At 44.3% G+C, this 23,654-nt stretch overlaps 1 protein-coding gene across 4 annotated transcripts; it reads left to right on the top strand.

Annotated features, from left to right (window-relative positions):
• The first annotated feature begins 13,839 nt into the window (after positions 1–13,839).
• LOC125884374 (uncharacterized) lies at positions 13,840–23,404 on the top strand. Of its 4 annotated transcripts, none has more exons than XM_049569272.1 (9): positions 13,840–13,989; positions 17,801–17,860; positions 20,226–20,416; positions 20,548–20,665; positions 20,754–20,885; positions 21,088–21,497; positions 21,791–22,011; positions 22,103–22,262; positions 22,790–23,404. In XM_049569272.1, the coding sequence occupies exons 1-7, from the start codon at positions 13,949–13,951 to the stop codon at positions 21,877–21,879; spliced, it is 1,041 nt and encodes a 346-aa protein (XP_049425229.1). In that variant the 5' UTR covers positions 13,840–13,948; the 3' UTR covers positions 21,880–22,011; positions 22,103–22,262; positions 22,790–23,404. The 4 variants fall into 4 exon arrangements, with proteins under 4 accessions (XP_049425229.1, XP_049425231.1, XP_049425230.1 ...); XM_049569274.1 differs by having other exon boundaries at positions 13,858–15,258; XM_049569273.1 differs by lacking the exons at positions 13,840–13,989; positions 17,801–17,860 and adding an exon at positions 17,876–20,132.
• The last annotated feature ends 250 nt before the right edge of the window (positions 23,405–23,654 follow it).

Below are 23,654 nucleotides of genomic sequence, written 5' to 3'. Positions count from 1 at the left end.
CACAGAGGGACTTCCCAACCCAAGGGTTCAAACCAGGACCCCTCCTGCTGTGTGTTGACAGTGCTGATCACTGCACCACCATGCCATCAGCCCGTCTTTGTCCAGTAAATTTAAAAAACACTGAGGGCCGACGTCGCGCTGCAGAACCTGGGCTGACAGATGGTGATGGACGGCGGCGGAGAGTCACCAACCCAAAAGGACAAAGAGAAAATATAAACAAAGTGTATCAGTGAATCAATGGTTTCATCTGTAACATGTGACATCACTGTATCTGTGGTTCTTAGTGTTCACATGATGTGTTTGTGTCACTGCCGTGTAGGAACTCATAAAGTCGTTTAAATAAAGTTGTGTTCTGCACAAAGAAAAGACAAACACTGAGACACATTTCTTCTTCTTCTTGTGGAAACCAGTTTGTTCAGTGAACTGGGACAGTTTGTGTTCCAGTTTCCTCGTTCTCTGTTCACCACCAAAACCAGTCTGACCACACGATGCCTTCAGGTGTCTCTGTAAAACCAGGAATTCACCTCCTTCACCTCTGATACTGAGGATTAACTGTAAGTTAATATGAGGACACTGAGTTTTCCTGCAGCACCTGAACGCAGCAGCGTCTGTGGAAAGTCCCGACTCTTTACGTTCACTCTGACATCAGCAGCCAATCGATCCCCGACTCCTCCAGTCCGCATGTCCAAGTGTCCCTGAACCCCAAATTACTTGTGATGGCTGTTCATCAGTGTGTGAATGGTTACTGAGCAGCAGGTGGCGCCATGTGCAGCAGCCTTGGCCACCAGTGTGTGAACGTGTGTGTGGATTCAGTTCATCATGATACAGACATCAGAACATGTTTTTAATCTGAATGTTTGGAGCGAATATTTAAATGTAAAGAGTTTTGTTCAAACAGTCCAACAGTAAATGAGTTTCACTGGAAGTTAAACTTAACATGAAAAGATTTTATGTGAGCGGAGCATGAGTAATAAATGTGTGGGGCCAAAATCATGATTGTGACAATATTTGATTGGTAACACTTTCAGTCCTCCTGGGAACAGACCACAGTCCTGCATCAGGGTCCAGGCTAAACCTGGTCCAGGACTGTCAGGGTAAAGACCACAGTCCTGGATCAGGGTTCAGACCAGCTCAGTATCATCAGAGTCCAGACTAAACCTGGTCCAGGACTGTCAGAGTAAAGACCACAGTCCTGGATCAGGGTTCAGACCAGCTCAGTATCATCAGAGTCCAGACTAAACCTGGTCCAGGACTGTCAGAGTAAAGACCACAGTCCTGGATCAGGGTTCAGACCAGCTCAGTATCATCAGAGTCCAGACTAAACCTGGTCCAGGACTGTCAGAGTAAAGACCACAGTCCTGGATCAGGGTTCAGACCAGCTCAGTATCATCAGAGTCCAGACTAAACCTGGTCCAGGACTGTCAGGGTAAAGACCACAGTCCCAAGACCAGACCCAGGATCAGTCCTGAGGCTCCGATGGCAATCTTGTTTCTCTCAGACTCAGGCATGGACGGGTCTGAGGACAGACAGGTGAGCAGACAGACAGGTGAGCAGACAGACAGGTGAACAGACAGACAGGTGAGCAGGTATTTACCCCAGTCAGTAACCAGAGGTTCTCTCAGGCTGGCGTGTTCCACCACACAGGAGATCTTCTCTCCAGACCTGCTGACACAAAACACATCAGTGATTTGATGTGGACCTGGACCTGTAGCTGCCTTGATGTGGACCTGGACCTGTAGCTACCTTGATGTGGACCTGGACCTGTAGCTACCTTGATGTGGACCTGGACCTGTAGCTACCTTGATGTGGACCTGGACCTGTAGCTACCTTGATGTGGACCTGGACCTGTAGCTGCCTTGATGTGGACCTGGACCTGAAGCTACCTTGATGTAGACCTGGACCTGTAGCTACCTTGATGTGGACCTGGACCTGAAGCTACCTTGATGTAGACCTGGACCTGAAGCTACCTTGATGTGGACCTGGACCTGTAGCTACCTTGATGTGGACCTGGACCTGAAGCTACCTTGATGTGGACCTGGACCTGTAGCTACTTTGATGTGGACCTGGACCTGTAGGTACCTTGATGTGGACCTGGACCTGTAGCTATCTTGATGTGGACCTGGACCTGCAGCTACCTTGATGTGGACCTGGACCTGTAGTTGCCTTGATGTGGACCTGGACCTGGAGCTACCTTGATGTGGACTTGAACCTGGAGCTGCCTTGATGTGGACCTGGACCTGTAGTTGCCTTGATGTGGACCTGGACCTGTAGCTACCTTGATGTGGACCTGTAGCTACCTTGATGTGGACCTGGACCTGTAGCTACCTTGATGTGGAACTGTAGCTACCTTGATGTGGAACTGTAGCTGCCTTGATGTGGAACTGTAGCTACCTTGATGTGGAACTGTAGCTACCTTGATGTGGACCTGGACCTGTAGCTACCTTGATGTGGAACTGTAGCTACCTTGATGTGGACCTGGACCTGTAGCTACCTTGATGTGGACCTGGACCTGTAGCTGCCTTGATGTGGACCTGGACCTGTAGTTGCCTTGATGTGGACCTGGACCTGTAGCTACCTTGATGTGGACCTGGACCTGTAGTTACCTTGATGTGGACCTGGACCTGTAGCTGCCTTGATGTGGACCTGGACCTGTAGTTGCCTTGATGTGGACCTGGACCTGTAGTTGCCTTGATGTGGACCTGGACCTGTAGTTACCTTGATGTGGACCTGGACCTGGACCTGTAGCTACCTTGATGTGGACCTGGACCTGTAGCTGCCTTGATGTGGACCTGGACCTGGAGCTGCCTTGATGTGGACCTGGACCTGTAGTTGCCTTGATGTGGACCTGGACCTGTAGCTACCTTGATGTGGACCTGGACCTGTAGCTACCTTGATGTGGACCTGGACCTGTAGCTGCCTTGATGTGGACCTGGACCTGTAGTTACCTTGATGTGGACCTGGACCTGTAGCTACCTTGATGTGGACCTGGACCTGTAGCTACCTTGATGTGGACCTGTAGCTACCTTGATGTGGACCTGGACCTGTAGCTACCTTGATGTGGACCTGTAGCTGCCTTGATGTGGACCTGGACCTGTAGCTACCTTGATGTGGACCTGGACCTGTAGCTACCTTGATGTGGACCTGGACCTGTAGTTGCCTTGATGTGGACCTGGACCTGTAGCTACCTTGATGTGGACCTGGACCTGGAGCTACCTTGATGTGGACCTGGACCTGTAGCTGCCTTGATGTGGACCTGGACCTGGACCTGGACCTGTAGCCTGTCATACAGTTCAGAGTCAGTTCATTGTTGTAGAACAAAGTGTCTCAGAAGGAGACAGGAAGTCATGTGCACAGGAACAGGAAGTCCTCAGCTGAAGTTATCTGTGTGTCAGTGTGACGTTCAGTCAGTCAGCGTCAGGACATGATGGAGGTCAGAGCTCTCTGCATCACACTGTGTGAGTCATACATCTCTCTTTATTCATCTCCTTCAGCAGATGAGTTGATCAACACATTGCTGTTGCTGTTGTTGTTGTTGTTGTGTTTAGATGTCTCTGAGTCAGTCGACAGCTTCAGATCAAATCTTAAAACCTTAAAATCTTTTCAAACCTGCGTCATATTTTAATGTGTGTGTGTATTTTCTCATGTTATGATATGAGGCACTTTGAGTCGCGCTGACTGTCGAAATGCGTCTGTGCCTTTTGGGAGGTTTAACGTACTGGAAAACTGATGAAACTTTGCAGACGTCTCAGAGCTGGTCAACAGTTTGATACTTTAGAGGTCTCATGCTCGGGTGCTAAAAGTGGCTCAGTGGCGCCCCCTACAGATTAAAAAAAAACAGCCCCAAAGCTACTTTCACCTACGTGTATGAAACTTGATGGTCACATGAAACATCCCAGGATGCACAACAAAGCCTCTTGGAGCCATGCTCTAAACCCAACAGGAAGTCGGCCATTTTGAATTTACTGTGCAATTTTGGTGCATTTTTGCCCGTTTCCAGAGGGCGTAAATTAACGAACTCCTCTGAGAGATTTCATCCGATCGTCTTCAAACCTCGGTCTGTCCCACGTCAACACCTTGAAGATGAAAAGTTATTACAACCTTGAGTTTTCGTCAAACCTGTGACCGTGGCAAAGGTGTGCCGCCACAAAACAGGAAGTAGTTTATAACTCCAGCATTCATGGTCCAAATGTCACAGGGTTGATGCCAGTCCCGTCCTGAACACATCTACATGACAATATTTAGTAATGAGCACAGCGCCACCTGCTGGAAATAACACATGTCATGTTAGGATACGACATGAACCCCAAAGTTGTGCGTGGGTGCGAGGGCCCGTTCATCGCTGCTGCAGCTTTAATTATTATGATCATCATGTTGTAGTGATTAATATGAATCCTACGTGCAGTATAAACCATGTGTTGACACAGCTCTGTCCTCTCTCGTCTCTGCAGTGATGAACGTGTTGATGCTGCAGCCAAGTCGTCCTCAGACAGCTGGTACGTAGCAGATAGTCCAGTCCGAACCCTAAAACACGGACCCTGACATGAACGCCAGCTCATCCAACGTCTGACGCCTGAACACGTTTGATCCATTAAAAGTGTGAGCTTTGGAAAGTCAAAGATTAAGTGCTCTTACTGTTGTGACGAGGTCACAGTGAGCATGTGTTGGCTTCTTGCTACTTCCTCTGCAACGTACAGGTCACGTGACTTTGTCTTTGTTGTTCTGGGACACGCTTTGCTTCCTTCTGTGATCCAGGCTCATTCATTGTGTCTCAGGTGCAGCTCTTCGTCTCGTTCCAACCAGACTGCAGCTCTTTGAATACCAGTCTGTGCGTTTTACCTGTGAGGGGCTGAACGTGTCGGCCGGATTCAGAGTGAGGAACACAGAGGAGTTCATTTCAAAATGTTCAAACGACACAGAGACGCCGACCGTGACCTGCACCATCGACTCTGCGTTCGTATCGGACAGTGGAGAGTACTGGTGTGAGGGCGGAGGGAGGAGGAGCAACTCTGTGAGCATCAGCGTCACTGGTCGGCTGACTGTGTGTCTGACTGTACGACATGTGTCACTGTAAGCACAGCACAGTGTGTCCAAGTCTGATGAAGGACTCTACAGGTGTCACATCTCTGGAGCTGGAGAGTCACCTGAGAGCCGGCTGGCTGTCACAGGTGAGTCCAGGTGTCAGGTGTGTAGTGACACAGCATGATGAGTCACTTCATTCAGACACTGACAGAACGTTGTTTCAGTCCCAGAGGTGACGTTTGACTCAGTGACACGAAGAGAGGACTCGAACACACCGTGTGCACCAGGTGACATACAGACACGCTCCTCCTCTGTGCTCCTCCTCTGCCCTCTGTGTGCTCCTCCTCTGCTCTCTGTGTGCTCCTCCTCTGTCCTCTGTGTGCTCCTCCTCTGCCCTCTGTGTGCTCCTCCTCTGCCCTCTGTGTGCTCCTCCTCTGCCCTCTGTGTGCTCCTCCTCTGCTCTCTGTGTGCTCCTCCTCTGCCCTCTGTGTGCTCCTCCTCTGCCCTCTGTACGCTCCTCCTCTGCCCTCTTTACGCTCCTCCTCTGCCCTCTGTGTGCTCCTCCTCTGTCCTCTGTGTGCTCCTCCTCTGCCCTCTGTACGCTCCTCCTCTGCCCTCTGTGCGCTCCTCCTCTGCCCTCTGTGTGCTCCTCCCCTGTCCTCTGTACGCTCCTCCTCTGCCCTCTGTGCGCTCCTCCTCTGCCCTCTGTGTGCTCCTCCTCTGCTCTCTGTGTGCTCCTCCTCTGCCCTCTGTGTGCTCCTCCTCTGCCCTCTGTGCGCTCCTCCTCTGCCCTCTGTGCGCTCCTCCTCTGCCCTCTGTGTGCTCCTCCTCTGCCCTCTGTGTGCTCCTCCTCTGCCCTCTGTGCGCTCCTCCCCTGCCCTCTGTGCGCTCCTCCCCTGTCCTCTGTGCGCTCCTCCCCTGCCCTCTGTGTGCTCCTCCTCTGCCCTCTGTACACTCCTCCTCTGCTCTCTGTGTGCTCCTCCTCTGCTCTCTGTGTGCTCCTCCTCTGCCCTCTGTACGCTCCTCCTCTGCCCTCTGTACGCTCCTCCTCTGCCCTCTGTGTGCTCCTCCTCTGCTCTCTGTACGCTCCTCCTCTGCCCTCTGTGTGCTCCTCCTCTGCCCTCTGTGCGCTCCTCCTCTGCCCTCTGTGTGCTCCTCCCCTGTCCTCTGTACGCTCCTCCTCTGCCCTCTGTGCGCTCCTCCTCTGCCCTCTGTGTGCTCCTCCTCTGCCCTCTGTGTGCTCCTCCTCTGCCCTCTGTGCGCTCCTCCTCTGCCCTCTGTGCGCTCCTCCTCTGCCCTCTGTGCGCTCCTCCTCTGCCCTCTGTGTGCTCCTCCTCTGCTCTCTGTACACTCCTCCTCTGCCCTCTGTGTGCTCCTCCTCTGCTCTCTGTACGCTCCTCCTCTGCCCTCTGTACACTCCTCCTCTGCCCTCTGTGCGCTCCTCCTCTGCCCTCTGTGTGCTCCTCTGACTCAGAGATGAAATGTTCCCTGCACCACTACGTGCTGCTGTGGGTGGCTGTCGCTGTGGTCCTGTTCCTGCAGCTGCTGGTGATGGGACTCCTCCACTGGGAGAAACAGCTGGGTACCAAAATCCTCCTTTAAACAAACTAAGGTTTGATGGTTCTGGTTCTGCAGGTCGTATCAGCTGTTCCTGACATGAGCTGTGTGAGGAACACGCCAAGAGGACAAAGTAAAGCTTGGGTCTGTGTCGACTCTCTGCCTCGCTCACATTACTCTATATGATCATGCTGCTGTCACGTTATGTTTCAGTCTCACTGGAAGCAGCGCTGCGTGACCCGAACAGGGAGCTGTTTGACAAGAAGAAGAATAAAGGTGAGACGTCACGTTGACCACACGTGTTTGAGAGCGTGTGTTTTACAGCTTCACATCAGCTAACCGCGTCACACGTGGTGTTTGGTTTTAGACGCTGCACACGCTGCTGATAATTTGAGCCTCGGCCTCGACACAAAACCACGGACAGAAAAAGGCGAGTCAGTGTGAAGTCCTGCACAGGAAGTGAGGAGGAAGCTTCAGCACGCTACAGTGTGATGTCACTGTAACTGACTGTGTGTCTGTTTACAGGTGAGGATGACTCTGTGCCTCAGTCTTTCCATTCCACCTTCATCATCGACGACACTTTGTGAACTCGCCAAAAAGGTTCATATGTTATTTTCATCATTCAATCATGAACTTAAACAAATGTTTTGTTATTTCTATCACACAGGTGCAGCAATGATTGCTGGGTAATATATGTGTGGATGTTGTCCAGTCTCTGTCTCATCATGTGATGAGACCATGCGTGCACAGCAGCGTGCACCACTGCACACAGCGAAACTGAAGGAGACATTTTTATCCCTGAACTTTAACCATGCTGAACATGGTCGCAGCCTGACCACAGAGGGTCACAAATTAAATATGTTCATATGTGACACATGAGGTGCGTTCAGGCAACAAAGAGAGGACGACCCACACGAGAGACGAGGTCATCAGGTACGGTGACGAGAAGGGCTGCCCACAACGTCGAGACAAAGAAGGCTTGAAAGCAAAGTCATGAAGTTCACTGACTCTAAACTCGACCATTTACTGAACATTAGCTAGCTGTGTAGCTCCTTTACACGCTAACTACGTTACCCAGAAACCCTTGTGTGTGAGAGTCCCAGTAACACACAGTGCTCACGGTCACAGCGACCTCTAGCGACTAATGTCTCTAGGCTGGTGTTTGCACTGAAGGGTCCTCGTCTACAGAGATCACTGTGATGCACCGCCATGTCTCTACAGTAGCCCAGAAGGGACAAACCAAACATACACGTAGTTGTGATGTATAAAAACAGACCTGAAGGGAGAAACTCTGACCCACGCTGACAGACATTTTGGAGACGGCATTGTTTCATAAATGAGGCCCCAGGTGTGTTTGTGTCGAGAGGAAGAGACCTCTGAGGGTGATTCAGCTCCTCAACAACGAACACTGAAGGAATTCTTTCACCAGGAGAAGGTTCAGCTGGTTGTAATCTGTACTTCACCACTAGATGTCACCAAAGTCTGACACACTCCACCTTTCAAATGTTGTCATGTGCATAAACATCTTTAACCTGTGTGTTTCCTGTGTGTCTTTCAGACCACTGAAGAAGAAGCAGCAGGAGGGACTGCTGACACCGTCATACATGTCCAGGGAACTTTAAAGACTTTAACATGAAAGTCAACATCAAAGTCCTGTGAGCTGGAACAAGCAAGAAACATGAAACTTGTATGTGTAAATGCTTCCCAAGAAATATGGCCCAAAGTGGCCACATGGTGGCGCTAACATAAGTGGCCCCATCTTCTTCTTTTTTTAACGTCCGCACCGATCACAGCATAAGTGTGACTGGCCTGAAATGTGGCACACACAGGCAGCTCAGTGTGCTCCGCAGAAAACCCTCTTGTACCATTAGTCTGTCTAGATCTGCCACCAGTTTGATATTAAAACAAAGAGTTGAATGAACAGAACGTTTGAGTTAATCAACACAGAAACTGGTTTTCACCCTCTGAGGATGAAAATACAACTTTTCATTATGAATGAGCAAAAACTGATTAAAAGAAGTGAATAAAAACAGCAGCACATGTTTCAGTCCTTCACTTTCATCAGTGCATTTCTTTTTGTGCACGGATGTCCCAAATAAACTGACTTTTGTTGCACTGATCTCAGCCTGTGGACTTTTTGTGTGTCTGTCCAGCCTGGTTACACTGGTGCTGCATCTGCTGTCCTGTCTTTACTCAACCTGATCTCACAGAAACACGTGAAATGACCACGACCTCTTAACACCGCATTCCGTGGTGGCAGCACGTAATGGGTTGAAATTACGTGCTGCCACCATGAAAACAATGCCAGTGTAAAGTCAGTTAGGGTCCTCTCCCGTGGTGGACACACGGAGTCCCTGATTCAATCACGTCACGTCAACCTGGTTTTCCTCAATGATATCTTTAACATTCCTGTACACACACAAAAACACGGAAGTGTTCTTGATATTAAAACGGCAAATATATTCCTCTGTTATTATTTCCCACCAATAATAATAATAATGATAATAACGTGATAGTTCGGCTGTTCTAGATATTTGTTATAGCCTATTCAAATATCCAATCACAAAAACGCCGTTTCTAGAGAACTTGCTAAAATATCTGAAATGAACCATCATGCCTACTTTTTCTTAACATATTTCATCTAGGTGCAGTGTCATTACTAGTTCAGCTTTACTAGACATTTGATATATTCAGTAGATGTATCTTTTTACGACGCTGTTTTACAACAAGCCGCAAAAAAACAACCGTCCCAAAAACGCCGTTTTTAGAGTACTATCTAAAATAACTACGATTAGCCAACATCGTTGCTTTTTTTCTGAACATAATTCATCTAGATACAGCGTAATAACTACTTCGGCTTTACTAGATATTAGATATATTCAGTAGATCTATCTTTTTACAACCCTGTTTTAAAGCCGCGAACGAACCTACCGTCCCAAAAACGCCGTTTCTAGTGTATTAGCTAAAATATCGAAAATTAGCCGACATCTTTACTTTTTCTTACCATAGTTCATCTAGGTGCAGTGTAATCACTAGTTCGGCTTTACTAGATATTAGATATATTCAGTAGATATATCTTTTTACAACCCTATTTAGAGCCCTACTTTGCAAATCAGAAGAACTACAACTATGTTGCTGATATGTATCAAGGTGCATGGCGCGGTCCCAGAGAATTGTAGTTTTTTAAAAATCTAAGTGTTTTTCCCAGATTTGGAAGTTGTAAATACTGAATTGAGAGCACACTGTGGACTTTAAGGGGATGGTAAACACATTTGTGAAATCAGATTTTAAATATCTAATTTCTAAATGGGTGAAAATGAATTTTATCCATATTTTATCCATATCTGACAGCACCCTCAGTTGTTGACTACAGTCACATGATAGCTGAGGTCAAGAGCTCTCTATAACAGCTGGTCCCATGTCTGTACCCCTTTAGCTGCTGAGTTATAAGCCCTCAAACATGCACTGAGGTCAAGGTTCAAAGGTCAATGGCTGAAAGCAGGAGCCATGTAGAATCTTCATACTGACATATGTTACTCTCCAGGTTGAGACCTTTCCAATGATGTGTTTGGTTTAGCTCTACGACAAAGTTTAGATTCTTTCATTGTTTGGACACAAGCCATGCCAGGTGTAGTTTCAGAGAGCACTTTGAAGGCCCCGTGTAGAAAATGAGTTTTGTTTGTTTCTTTTTACTGTAGATAGTTACTAACATGAGTCATCCTCACACAATACAATACTACTAACAAGTAAAACCAATAATAACAATGAAATAGACAAAAATAATATTCAAATCATATTGAAATGTTAAAATCTATTTACAGAGTGGAATGGCAGCCTAACAGATAACTTAGATAATATTTATTATTGTTTAGACACTTTATTGTTGCCTAGATACTATTTAGCCTATTATTGTATTTACTTTTAGCATGTTCTACTTTTGAGTAATTTCCGAGAAGTTATGATAAAAAAATAAAAAACTACAGACTATAGGAGACAACCTCTTCAGTGTCTCACGTCAATTAATTAACACTATTTGTCGGCTTTTTATAATGCCTTTTTTGAGAGTGGTGATTTGCTAAATACATTCTACAATAATAATTATTATTAAAGATTAACATTTGGTCTATAATATTGTTGGCTATATTACGCATTTTAATAATAAAAAAACGGAAGAATAAAAGAAATAAACACCGAAATAATTTCTGTTTTTTATTGATACTCCTCTCTGACACACACACACACACACACACACACACACACACACACACACACACACACACATTGAACACACGATTGAATGAATGAATGAATGAATGAGAGAATGAATGAATGAATGAGAGAATGAATGAACATTGGAAGTGGTTCAGCCACAGTCCCGCCAGCTGGCGCGGTCACATTGAGATTCCATTTGTTTTTTATTACTAACAAAATGTTTTATATTGACCGTATGAATGGTTTCGTTTTCAAATAAATATTTGGAAAGGAAAATATGCTTTGGTGTACTTTTACAGAGTTTTGCAATATGTATACAGCCTACCTGTATCAAAATGTAAAATGTTCAGCAGCGGTTTGTGTGACAGCTGCCACGGTCGGAGGTATAACCAGGGGGCAGCCGCTGGTTCTGTGGCGCTGGCTTGGGGTCCGCTCTCCCCTGGTGGAGTGGAGGGTGGCCGGGTTGCCAGGGGCAGACGGATCCATGTGATGGTGTTTCCTCTCTGGTTCTTCCGTGCTCAGCCTTATTTTTATCTTCTTATTTATTTATTTATTTATTAGTGGCGTTTGGATTCAGTTACGGCAGACGGACGGCAATCTGAAATGGAATGAAGCCCACAGACGACAGACAGCAGCTACAAAACAGTAGTGGAACGCGTCCCATCCGCCCACAGCACAATGCTCTTAAAGCCCTACGCTATCAAAAGCTGGCAAAATACATTGATTTTATTTTATGGCCTTGACATTAACCTGTCATACTGTTGAGTTATCAAGGACACTTCCGTGTTTTTGTGTGTGTACAGGAATGTTAAAGATATCATTGAGGAAAACGAGGTTGACGTGACGTGTCCACCACGGGAGAGGACCCTAACTGACTTTACATTGGCATTGTTTTCATGGTGGCAGCACGTAATTTCAACCCATTACGTGCTGCCACCACGGAATGCGGTGTTAAGAGGTCGTGGTCATTTCACGTGTTTCTGTGACATCAGGTTGAACACAAAAGGCAAATGCATATCTGTAACTGGAGTAAACTTATGGAATACCCTTGATAAAGAATTAAAAACATGCACATCAGTCACTAAATTTAAAAAGATGTTTAAAATTAAGGCATTCAGTAAATATAAAATATTGGGATAAAGTAAGCCAATTAGTATGAATTGAAGATTCTGCTTAGATTAATATTATTTATTGTTTTCAGTTTAGATAAAAAAAAAATCATTGTTTAAAACTGTGCCATCTCGTTATCTTGTTCTGTTTCTGCAACTTTCCTTCTTGTAAATAGGGTAGGCAAAAATAAGATGTTGCTTCAGCCTATGCCTTTATGCCCATACTTAATACAGAAATCCAAATTGTATGTATATATCATGTTCTGTTGAATGGACGAATAAACTACTATAGTAATGTTTACCACAAAACATTGTCGGCGCGTGTAACGCCAAGTCCTCTTAACTTAATGTTAACCTAACGTTACACCAGAGATCCTACAATAGCTAGTTAATGTTAGCTAACCTTACCGCTAACTTAATGATAGAAAACCAGCTAATGTTGCCCAAAAATGTTAAGATATAAATGTGCAGTAGGTAGTAAAGCAAAAATATTAACCCCCCTATGATCCAGGATTATGAAATAATAATAAGCTCACTCTGTTACCACCAGCTATTGAAAATATAGATAAATATTAACCTAGCAGAAAATCTGCTCGATGTGTCCTCCTGTGACTTCTCATGGAAAATTCCAGAAAGTTGAACAATAGAAGAGCGGGACAATTAATAACCCACTGGTTGGGTCACAGTAACCCATCCAACTGTTCAGCTATGAATGAACCCCTTCCAACCCCTTTGACCCAGCATGAATCAACCCAACAATGTGTTTACAGAAATAACCCAGCATTTTTTTTGTGTGTACTACTAAGGTGACAGCATGATGCAGTCTCAGGAGAACACACATGTGCACATATTCACCTCTAACATCTTCCTCAAACCACCATGAAATAAATCCTTTTTTTTTTATCAGAGATTAACAGGTAAAATATCTTTTCTGGGGATCAGTCATCTCTATACAGTAGTATCACCTCTGAGTGTGTTTATATGTGGTGTATTTTCTTAAATGTACATTACTGATGCGACCGTGATGTTCTTACCAAATAAACTGTAACAAACTGAAGTTCCCTCTGAGTGTGATCTTTGTGTTTCTGCAGTTACAGAGCAGCACGATGAGCTGATTCATGAACTGAAATCTTTGATATTATATGAATAAAGTTTGACTGGAGGAATTAATCTCCTGAGAGTGATGTCACATGACCAGTGGACGGGCTGAGGAGCAGCTTTCCACCTGCTCATCTGCCGCCTCACGTCATGCAGACGCACCTGTTCTCCTTCTACCTGAAAGACGGACTAATGAAGCACACACTTCCAAAAGAGAAACTCCATCCAGGTGATCCAACCAGGTCATCTGACCAATGAGGCTCACAGCATGCATCATGAGTGTGATGTGTCATGTGCACCACAACAAGCAGCTCCGCAGTGGACTGATGATCCTGGGAGGGGACGCAGCATCTGTATCTCCCATCATCAGAGAGTGTGACTGCAGACAGTGTCAGTGACACGTCTCCATGCTTCAGTCTCTCACTGCACACTGATGTCCGTCCTCTGTAAGACGGGTCTTGTTTGACCACAGTGTTTGTCCTTCATGCCACACATGGACAAATATGGGCTCCAGGTCAGATCCAGGTGGCACGCCAACCTAACGTCTTCACCTACTGATGACACTGCTGTTTGAGAAGGCCCCGCCCCCTGAGACTGGCCCGCAGTCACATCTAACACATGTACAGAACAGCTAGTGATAATGAAGCCTCGTGAGTCACTGTGTATTCTCTGAGCCCACTAGATGGCGCTGTTGCTTCAACAATCAGAACATGATCAGAGCGCAGCTGCAGTTTATTCCCTGGCTGTCACACAGTGCTGCTGTCTGTGTGTAAGTTAGCCCTAGTCAGGAAGTTATATCAGGAAGATCCATGTCATGTGATGTCCTCTCCGTCTGTGTGCCTACCCTGCCTGCCATGTGCAAGTAAAAACCCAAGGAAGCTATTGTTGGTGTCCTGCGTCCTGTTTTTCCAAGTGTCACAATATTATATTGGCGACGAGGATAATCTGGAGAGATGGACAACGACCTTGGTGGAAGGAGGGAAGACACATGCAGGTGAGATGGCACCAATAGGATTCCTGCATTTAAAAGTGCAAGCTTGGGAGGAATACTGTGAAATAATGGAGCACCTCTTTCCTGCAAATGATATCAAGAAGTGCATAATGCTCAGTGTGGAGGGAGCACAAACTTACAGTTTGATGAGAAACCTCTGAAGTCCTGCAAAACCTGGAGAGAATTCACAGTTGGTAACTTTATTAAGGAGCCACTTTAACCCCAAACCAAGTGAAATTGTCCAGATTTAAATTTGATTCACGTATGAGAAGACCCACTGAATCTGGGGCTGAATCTGGGGCTGAGTTAAGGAAACTGACACACGACTGTAATTATGGAGAGACACTTTGACAGATGTTACAGGACAGGCTGGCATGTGGAATAAATAATGACTGAAGATTACTGTCAGAGACCAATCTCACATTGGAAAGTGCCCTGTCTGTAGCCCAAGCAATGGAGTCTACCAACAAAAATGTGCAGGATTTGCAGGCGAAAGCAGGAGCCATGTGCTGTAGTGCAGTGAGGGCCAGTGGATCAAAAAGCATGGGGCAGAAGAGAGAGAGCCAGGGGAGTGCAGAACAGGATAAAGATTGTTATCGCTGCAAGGGTAAACATGCACCTGAGGACTGTCGGCTCAAAAAGGAAAAATGTCATGTGCAATGACTGGACACATAGCCCGAGTGTGTCGCAATAAGAAGAAGTTAAATGCTGAAAGGAGAACTGACAGAAGACCCAGAGAGGGAGGAAGACGCTTCACCCGGGAGAGAGAAGTGCATTATTGTTCTCCCAGAGTGGCAGAAGGGAGTGATGAGGAGGAGGAGCAGGCTTTCTCATTATACAGTGTCCTGGGTGAGGATGAAGAGGAGGGGAGGCTCACAGCCTGAGGTGTACTGGGATCTATATCAGGAACGCCACTGAGCTCTCGCCTCCTGATTTGGTCAACATGCCACGACCTGTCCTGTGCATGACAGGACCTGCGCAGCTCTCATTGGTCCAGGGATCCATCTGGGACCAAGTCCATAGTTTTGTGTAAAAACTAGATTCCTGGGTGAAAAACTCCTGAGCTTGGTGTTTACTGGATATTAGACATATTCAGTATATTCACTTTTTTACCGGAACAATCACAGTCCCAAAAACACTGTTTCTAGAGAAAATGCTAAAATATCTGAAACTAGCCATCATCATAACACAGCTAGAATTTGCAACGGATAGCGCTGGGATGACGCCATACCTCTGCAGCTATCACAATCTGGCAAAACCGCTGTAACCAAGGTAACCAAATCAAGATACTGACATATTTTGGACCCGTCAAAATTTCCAAAACGATTATTTCTCTACTGTAATTATTTGTTTCCAGGAAAATATAGACTTTAATTCTACATCTCTGTAGACGTTCTATGGATGTATTATTATTATTTAAATATTGGTTTTGATGACACAGCTGTAGGGGAGACTGGGGTAAGTTGAGCCACCCTTTGTTGCTAGGAAACCGTAAATAAAATTGAGCATGTGACCAAATATTTAGGAGGAAGGCATCATTTTATGGAGTCTGTGAAGGTAAGAACCACATGAGTTAAGTGGTTAGAGATTTATGTCCAAAAAAGCATTTTTCACTCATGAAATTGAATTTAGTCTCTCATAAGTTTCATGGGGATTGTGTTTAGACCAAAATAGATCACTTTTAATTTGTTTATACATCAATTGTAGTATCTATTAACTACAAAATGAGGTAGTGCAGCTAGCATGAAAGTGCACCATTTTAGCTGTGGGGGCTAATAAAGTCAATATGGTAGCTATGGGGTAAGTTGAGCAATTTGAACAGGGGTAAGTTGAGCAATTTGAACAGGGGTGAGTTGAGCCGTAAGTTTCTGAGTAGAGGCAAAGCTGGATATGGTAAACCAACCCAGACAGCAGCTGACACTGAACCAGATCCGCCTACAAGTCGTGAGATCCGCGTAGCAGTCACACTGCCAAGCGCCTCTGACCCAGCTTTGCGCCGAGTCTGGGTGGAGACTATACGCTGACAGTCGTAATGATACATTCGGCTCCAATCCGTTTCGGCAGCGCAGCCCAGACGCGCCGAAATTCAAATTTTAACTGTCCTTTTTTTAACCACTTCGGCGGTAGGGAGCGGAGCACAGCACAGAGCAGAGCAGAGCGACAGGACACCGGCAGAGCGTCTGTCATTGGAGTTCTTGGCAAGTACATAACACAATATTAAAATGATTGTAACAGCGTTGTATTTTTTTTTAAATCAAGCATTAGTTTGCAGCGTTTGTACATAACGTCCTCATTCGTTTCTGTGATAATATTCTTGCCAAACATGGTAATGTAGCAAGTTTAGCTAATAGCCTAGTCGTAGTCCTGCACACCACCAAGCAGGTTGCTTCGGTCGCATCCACCGCTTAAGAGGCCCTTAACACACCGGCAAATTAGGTCAGTTTTCTGCAGGACACAGCGAGTTAGCCTATGTATCCTATGACAGGAATTGAAAATCGGTTGTACCGGTGTAGCGTGGCTAACATTGCTAAGATATGCTAATGTGGTCCGGGGGCTACTAGTAGGGATGCGCGCGATTAGTCAACTATACGATTAAACGTCCCCTCCCTCACTAGTCGGCACCAGAATTACTAGTCGTTTAAAATATTTATCAATATTTTAGTCATGTACAATGCCAGTTATCTGTCACCTCTAAGATTTTATGCAGCCTCCCCACTAGTCAGGGCATATGAGTCGGGGCTGCGGCACTGTCAGACGGCAGCCCCTCTCACCCAGCGTGTACGCCCCAACCCGGATATTTATATCGGCAAAATCGGACAGATGACAGCTCGCAAAACCAGCGCGGTTCGGCAGTGTTTTAATCTAGACAATGTAAATAATGTTGAATGTAGACTGTAACATAATAAGCTGATATATGATCACCCGACGGGAGAAACATGTGGCCACATTAAGGACAAACATGGATATAAACCTGTAAGCGGAGCTGCTGCTGCTGCTGCTGCTGCTAGCACTGCTAACATTAGCCAGACTGTGTAGCAGACTTGCAGCTAACGTCAGCACCGGGTTGTTTACCTGCAGACGCTGTGATCCTCTTCAGTCTGAAACGGTGAAGCATTTAGTGAGTTGCTGTAATGTTTTGTAAGTTAATGTGTACGGTTTGAATTGCATATTTAGCACAGATTTTAGCACAGCGCACATTTCAGCGGCATTTAAAGTACGATTTGGCGATTGTTGACTGTGATTAATGGCTTCAGATGGCTTTAAACACGCACAGTATTTTTTCCGGACAGTGTTTAACATTTTAAATTATTATTATTATTTATTTATTTATCACATATTTATTTCCAGAACATAAATTTTTTTTTTTAGTTTTTCAGATTGTGTCAAAATAGTCAAACAGATCCATTTTTTTTTGTTTTTCTGTTTTTCTGAATAATATTTTTGCCCTTAACACATAGATTATAGTGGTTGCCATATGGTTTAATTTCTTAAAATCCATCGTGGAGTTTTAAAGTTCTATTTCATGATTTGCTCTCTTTTCAGTGTTTCCTCTCTTTGTCAGATTCTGTGAACCTGACACAAAATTAGTCAATAAATAGAAATTATGCACTTTATCATGGGTAATGTTGCATATTGTACATTGTGAAATACTGATTCCCACTCCTACTATGAATAGTTATTTTTGTCTGTGTCACTCTGTGACCTAATATTGAAGATATACTTCATACATGGGCACCTTCTGCGTGGAGACTTGAAACATCATCCAGCAGAAATAATAGAACTCTCCCCTTCCCTCCTCTCTTCTCTTCTCTAGTGCTAATCACACTACTACTTCCTGCTCCACCACTTCTCCTCTGACCACCCAAACTGTCACGTAAGTTAACTGGTTTTAATTCTGTTACACTTTGTTTAACCAAGTAAATTCCTTAAAGCTTTGTTAAAATATTGTCCCTCTTATTTTCCTTACAATTTAACAACTTGGCTGGAAGAATATTAGTGGGGATGGATTCGGGGGTACTCTCTGATGCCACCATTAGATGGAGAGCGTGTAGAGATGTTGAGAGACGACTCAAGGAAATCAGGACCATGCACACTGAAAGATTTGCTTCCCAGTGTTGCAGTCAGGAAAGACAGACTGAATGTAGAGATAGAGTAGCTGAGGCAGTCATAGAAAATAGTGGGAGTGACAGAGAGGAGGCTGGAGGGTTGTTGGAGGAGGACATGTAGAGATAGACACATCACATTTTAACCAGCAGTCCTTTTCAATGGATGTGCCTGAGGAGGAGAGTGACTCGGACCAGGATACAGATGAGACAGTGGATCAGTCATGTAATCTAGGGGCCAGTCTTTATAACTGGGCATTAACATTTGGAGTTTCCCTAGTGGCTCTCACGGCTCTTCTTGGTTTGTTAAGATCGTACCATCCTGATCTTCCGAAGGATGCAAGAACCCTCCTTAAGACAAAGATTACTCACAACATACAGGAAAGATGTGGAGGACTATATTATTACATTGGCATCCTGTCATCTTTCAAACAGAAACTGTACCGGGCATGTGAGTCAATCACTAATGGCTGTACCTTAAAACTACAGATCAACATCGATGGGTTTCCTTTGTTCAAAAGTAGTGGGATTCAGGTGTGGCCCATTTTAGGACTCCTCGTAAGTGTTCCAATTAAGGAACCAGCTGTGATTGCATTGTTCTGTGGACCACATAAACCAAAGCCAGCAGATATATTTTTGAGAGACTTTGTTGTTGAGTTGAAAGAGTTACAGAATGGCATTGATTTCGAAGGCAAAAGGATTTTCTTTAATTGGATTCTGTAATCTGTGATGCCCCTGCCCGGGCTTTTATAAAAAATATTAAGCCTCACAATGGCTATTTTGGATGCGACAAATGTGTGCAGAAAGGGCAGTATGTGGGAAGAATGACATTTCCTTTAATCACTTGTCCATTGAGGACAGATGAATCATTTGCAGAAAAACACGATGAAGAACATCACCTAGATGGCCCTAACACTTTCCATGACTTAAGTATAGTGATGGTATCTCAGTTCCCAGGTGATTATATGCATTCTGTGTGTTTGGGTGTTGTAAGGAAACTTCTGAACATTTGGCTTAGGGGGCCTCTCAAATTCCGCTTACCCGCCAGCATTGTCAACCAGATGTCTGATTGTTTGACAGGTTTACGCGATCATATTCCAGTGGAATTTGCCAGGAAACCCAGAACACTGAGGGAACTTGATAGGTGGAACGCAACAGAATTTAGGATGTTTTTATTGTACATTGGGCCTGTCATTCTGCCTTCCTACCTGGACACAAACATTTACAATAATTTCATGCTGCTGTTTTCTGGCATTGCCATTTTAGTCAGCCCAACACTGTCTTCATTGTACTGCCAGTATTCTGAGACATTGTTGCAGATGTTTGTGACCCATTTTGGCCAAATATGTGGCAAGGACTCACTTGTGTTCAACGTTCACTCATTAGTTCATCTTGCACAGGATGTAAGGCTGCATGGTTGTCTGGATAACATTGCAGCCTTTCCCTATGAGAACCACCTTCAAATGCTCAAAAAACTTGTCCGAAAGCCTGAACGTCCACTTGCACAAATTATACGTCGGTTGTCTGAGAAAACTACTTGTCAGACTGATCAAATGTCATACTCTTTAAAAAGGCCTCACTTTGTTGGACCTGTTCCTGATGAACTTGCCTTTAGAGGGGTTCGAGGGCAGTACAGCCAAATGATTACTGACCAATGGACTATCAAAGTTTCAACAGGGGATAATGTGTTCGTCATTGCAGATGAAATTTGTATGATTGTTAATATTGTTGAGTGTCATGATGGAATCTATGTTGTATATAGAAACTTTTCAGATAAGTCCACCTTTTTTACATATCCCTTTAACTCTGACTTCCTAAATATTTATAGCGTCTCACAAGTGTCAGAACAGTGCATGTATGCCAAAGTTTGTACAGTTAAGCAAAAATGTGTCCTAGTCCCCCACAGAAGAGGTTTTGTAACCATACCAATTCTGCATAGCCTAAAGAAGTAGATGAACTGGTTTGCTATAGTGGGGTAAGTTGTGGTTAGTTGAGTCGTCTTAAAACATCATTCTACACTGAACATCGACGTACTAAGTACAAGTAAGTTTATTTCTTTTTGTCAATACTAAAAAATCTTGGTGGAAAAAATAGCAATACAAATTACTCTTTTCTTTTATTTCTCTTTTTTTCTAGGATGTTTCATGTTGTTCAGTACTTTGATGCAGCAAAGTCTGTGGCGGTAGTACCTCAGTCATGGTACAGTGCTGGTTTCACCCTCTGGCCAAATTACACAAGTGATGAGCGGATCAATAAAGCTGTGCGGTGTGCAGAGGTACCAGGACAGAACTGGACAAGGCATCCTGTCAGAGTTTTGAAGACATATGGTAAAAAAAAAAAAAATTTAAACATCTGGTTATTGTTAGAACTTCATATCTTCCAGAATTTAGCTAAAATTGTGTTCGTCTCTCAAATTAAGATTATGACCTGTAATTTACTAATGTCAATTTTGTTTTAGATGACTACATGTCAGCTTGGCGTGGTATGAAAAAGTCTTTGACCTGTGACACATCTGAGTTGGATTCACATGATGAGGATTCACCGGTTGGCCGTGTTAAGAGAACACCTAACCCAGTGTAAGAGGGATTCGATGTATTTGTTATGTTTAAATGCATGCGATTTGAACATGATGTAAAATGTCTTTTTGCGTTTGTGTTTATCCAGCCACTATTATGGTGATACAGAAGAGGAGAGTGACACTGAGTGTGTTCCTAAAAAAAAGGCCATATCCCAAAAAGGCTCAACTCCAGTAACACACCCTCAGCAGTCATCAGCATCCCCATTGTCATCACGAAGGTAAATATAACCACTGTCTGATTTATCATATTAGATTAGGGTGTTTTCTAATCCTGCAAACCAATCTTTTGTGTGCATTTAAAAAAAAGATTTCTAAACTGCTAAGCTGTTAATTTTTGTTTTTTTCTCTGCACTGCATGATATGACACTAATATAATAGGTAGGAAAATGTACACAACGCCATTTATTTTTGTCCTTTCAGCAATGCACCCTCTACAAGGCCATCTTCCTTTGCTGCACCTCCACTTCCACCACAGCCACCTCCAGGGCTATTTTCCATTGCTGCTCCTCCACCACCACCTCCAAGGCTATCTTCCACTGCTGCACCTCCACCATCACCATCTCCTCCAGGGCCATCCGCTCATGCTGCACCTCCTGAGCTCCCTCCTCCTGAGCCGACACTCACAGAGCTGACCTCCTTCGTGACTTCTCATACATCATCCTTCCATCCACCACCTCCTGGGCTGTCCTCGTTTGCACCACAACCTCCACTGCCATCTTTTGAACATTTCCATTCATCTCAGTCCACAAATCCTTTGGAAACTGCCTCGGAAGTGTTCATGCCCACTTTAAGAGCTGGCCAGTCTGGGAAGGAGCCAATTCCCTGCACACGTAAGTGTTAACTAATCCCTCACCTGATGCAATATTCAACTGATCATTTAAACTCATACAATTCTGAATCCTATGAACAAAAATGTCATAGATGAATTAAACACTGAAAAAATAACTTCGAATTGAAAAAAAAAACATTCAAAAACTGATTCTAAAAGAAACAGCCTAACCCGAAATTAAGTCAGTGAGATTTTTGTCTATAATTTAAAATGACTTGTTTTCCATAGAATTGTTTTGTTTTGCTCTTAGTATCCTCATCATGACCTCTCTAAATTTTGATGTTCTTTTTGTAGCTGCCGAGCTCCACATGCTCACTCTTTTGGAGAACCTAAAACACCAGCTTAACCAACAAAGTTCTGTGATGAATCTCCTCATGTCATGACTGAATGCTGCACGTGAACCAGCATCAGAGATGCCAGACGACATCACCTTTCCTTTGAGTTCACTGGCTGAGGTGGACTGTTTTGAGGACTGGCTCAATGACCCAGCGAATGCTATGAAGAAGAAACAAATGGTATATATCTTGCAAACACCACGTACTCTCTCAGTGATTTCTTTCTTACTGTTTTTTTCTTCGTTGCTAATTCAGTGCCTTATTTTTACAGGTCGCTGTGCTGGCCTCTCTTGGGGGACGTGACATAAAGCATGTCACCTGGAATATCCTGGCACACATTTTTTCATCTAGTGTTGCCAAACAGATAAATTGGAAGGGAGTTAATAATAAAAAGAAGTTCAGCGAGATGGCAACCAAGGCTCTCCTCGCACGTAAGTGTGAATTATATACATATTGCTCCTCAAAATGTCAAATGTCCTCAGCAAATCTAGCCCTGTGTCTTTAGTGGACTTGAGACCAGAAAAAAATAATTCTGTTATTGTCTAAGTAAGGTATAATGTATAGTGAGCCAGTGATTACTAAAAAAATAACTCCCAACAGGGAAATGGAACCCCGATGCATATGCATTGTCTGTTTTCCATAATTTTACCCAGAATGTCATTGACAAAGGTGTGATTGGTGTGAATGGTAATGACTCAGGCTATATCATATGAGAATACTGAGCAGCTTGAGTTGTCTGCCTGAACCAGCTTGCAGGGGTTGCCTGGTTTCTAATACAGAGCTTTTAACTTCTCCTAAAGTCACAAGATATTTGTTCTCTTATACAAGTGTAGTTTACTATTTCATACAAAACTGCATTGTGGGATAAAGTGACAGAAATCAAAATGTTGAGTTGGTCGTTTCTGGACCATTACCTTTTGTTTGCTCTGTGTGTTTTTCTTATTTTAATGTACTGTAGGGGCTGTGCGCAAGAACCATCAGGGGGAAAAGGCAACGGACATGGAAATAAACCACCATTCCATCAGGTGGTTTAATTTGGCTTCTGACCGTGGGGGTGGCCGTAGACAACGGTCACAACAAACTATGTCCCAATGAACTATTCCTAAGTGCCCATTCTGGACTGTTTGACTGTTTGACACCCTTGTGACTGTGCCGGTGGACTGTTCCTAATGGTAATGTTTCCTCTGTGGTTCGTGCTCAGCCTCAGCTTGCATGCATGCATATGTGTGGGTAATTCTGACAAGCTGTTTGGTGTTTTCATGTACATGTAAGTTTGACAAAGAGCTGTTTGGGTTTTAAATGTACATGTAAGTCTGATGGAGAGAGCGGTTTGGTGTTTTTATGTACATGTTGTTCTGACAGAGAGCTATTTGGTTTTTTACATCTAAGTCTGACAGAGCTGTTAGGGTTTTAAATGTACATGCAAGTCTGACAAAGAGAGTAGTTTGGGTTTTAAATGTACATTTAAGTCTGACAGAGAGAGCTGTTTGGTGTTTTCATGTACATGTAATTATGAAAAAGACCCTGTTGAGTTTTACAAGTACATGTAAGTCTGACAAAGAGAGCTATTTGGTTGGGGTAAATGTAAACCTATAAATAAACATTTTTTGAAGACAAATGTGCATTTCTTTGTGCTGTATGTGTACACATTTGACCCAGATGTAAAATATGAATAACGGATCTGTGCCAGATCCGAACCAAATGTCATAGAGCTTTATTAAATATGCTGGGCCAGAACTGGCCCAAATCTGTTCCTGAGTGTGCTGTATGTGGATTGCATTCGGCCCAGATGTAAAATATGAATCATGGATTTGTGCCGGATC

Source organism: Epinephelus fuscoguttatus, linkage group LG23 (genome assembly GCF_011397635.1).
Source record: "Epinephelus fuscoguttatus linkage group LG23, E.fuscoguttatus.final_Chr_v1".
NCBI classification, from domain to species: domain Eukaryota; kingdom Metazoa; phylum Chordata; class Actinopteri; order Perciformes; family Serranidae; genus Epinephelus; species Epinephelus fuscoguttatus.
Note: the sequence above shows the minus strand (reverse complement) of the source record. Positions and strands in the feature narration are given on the sequence as shown.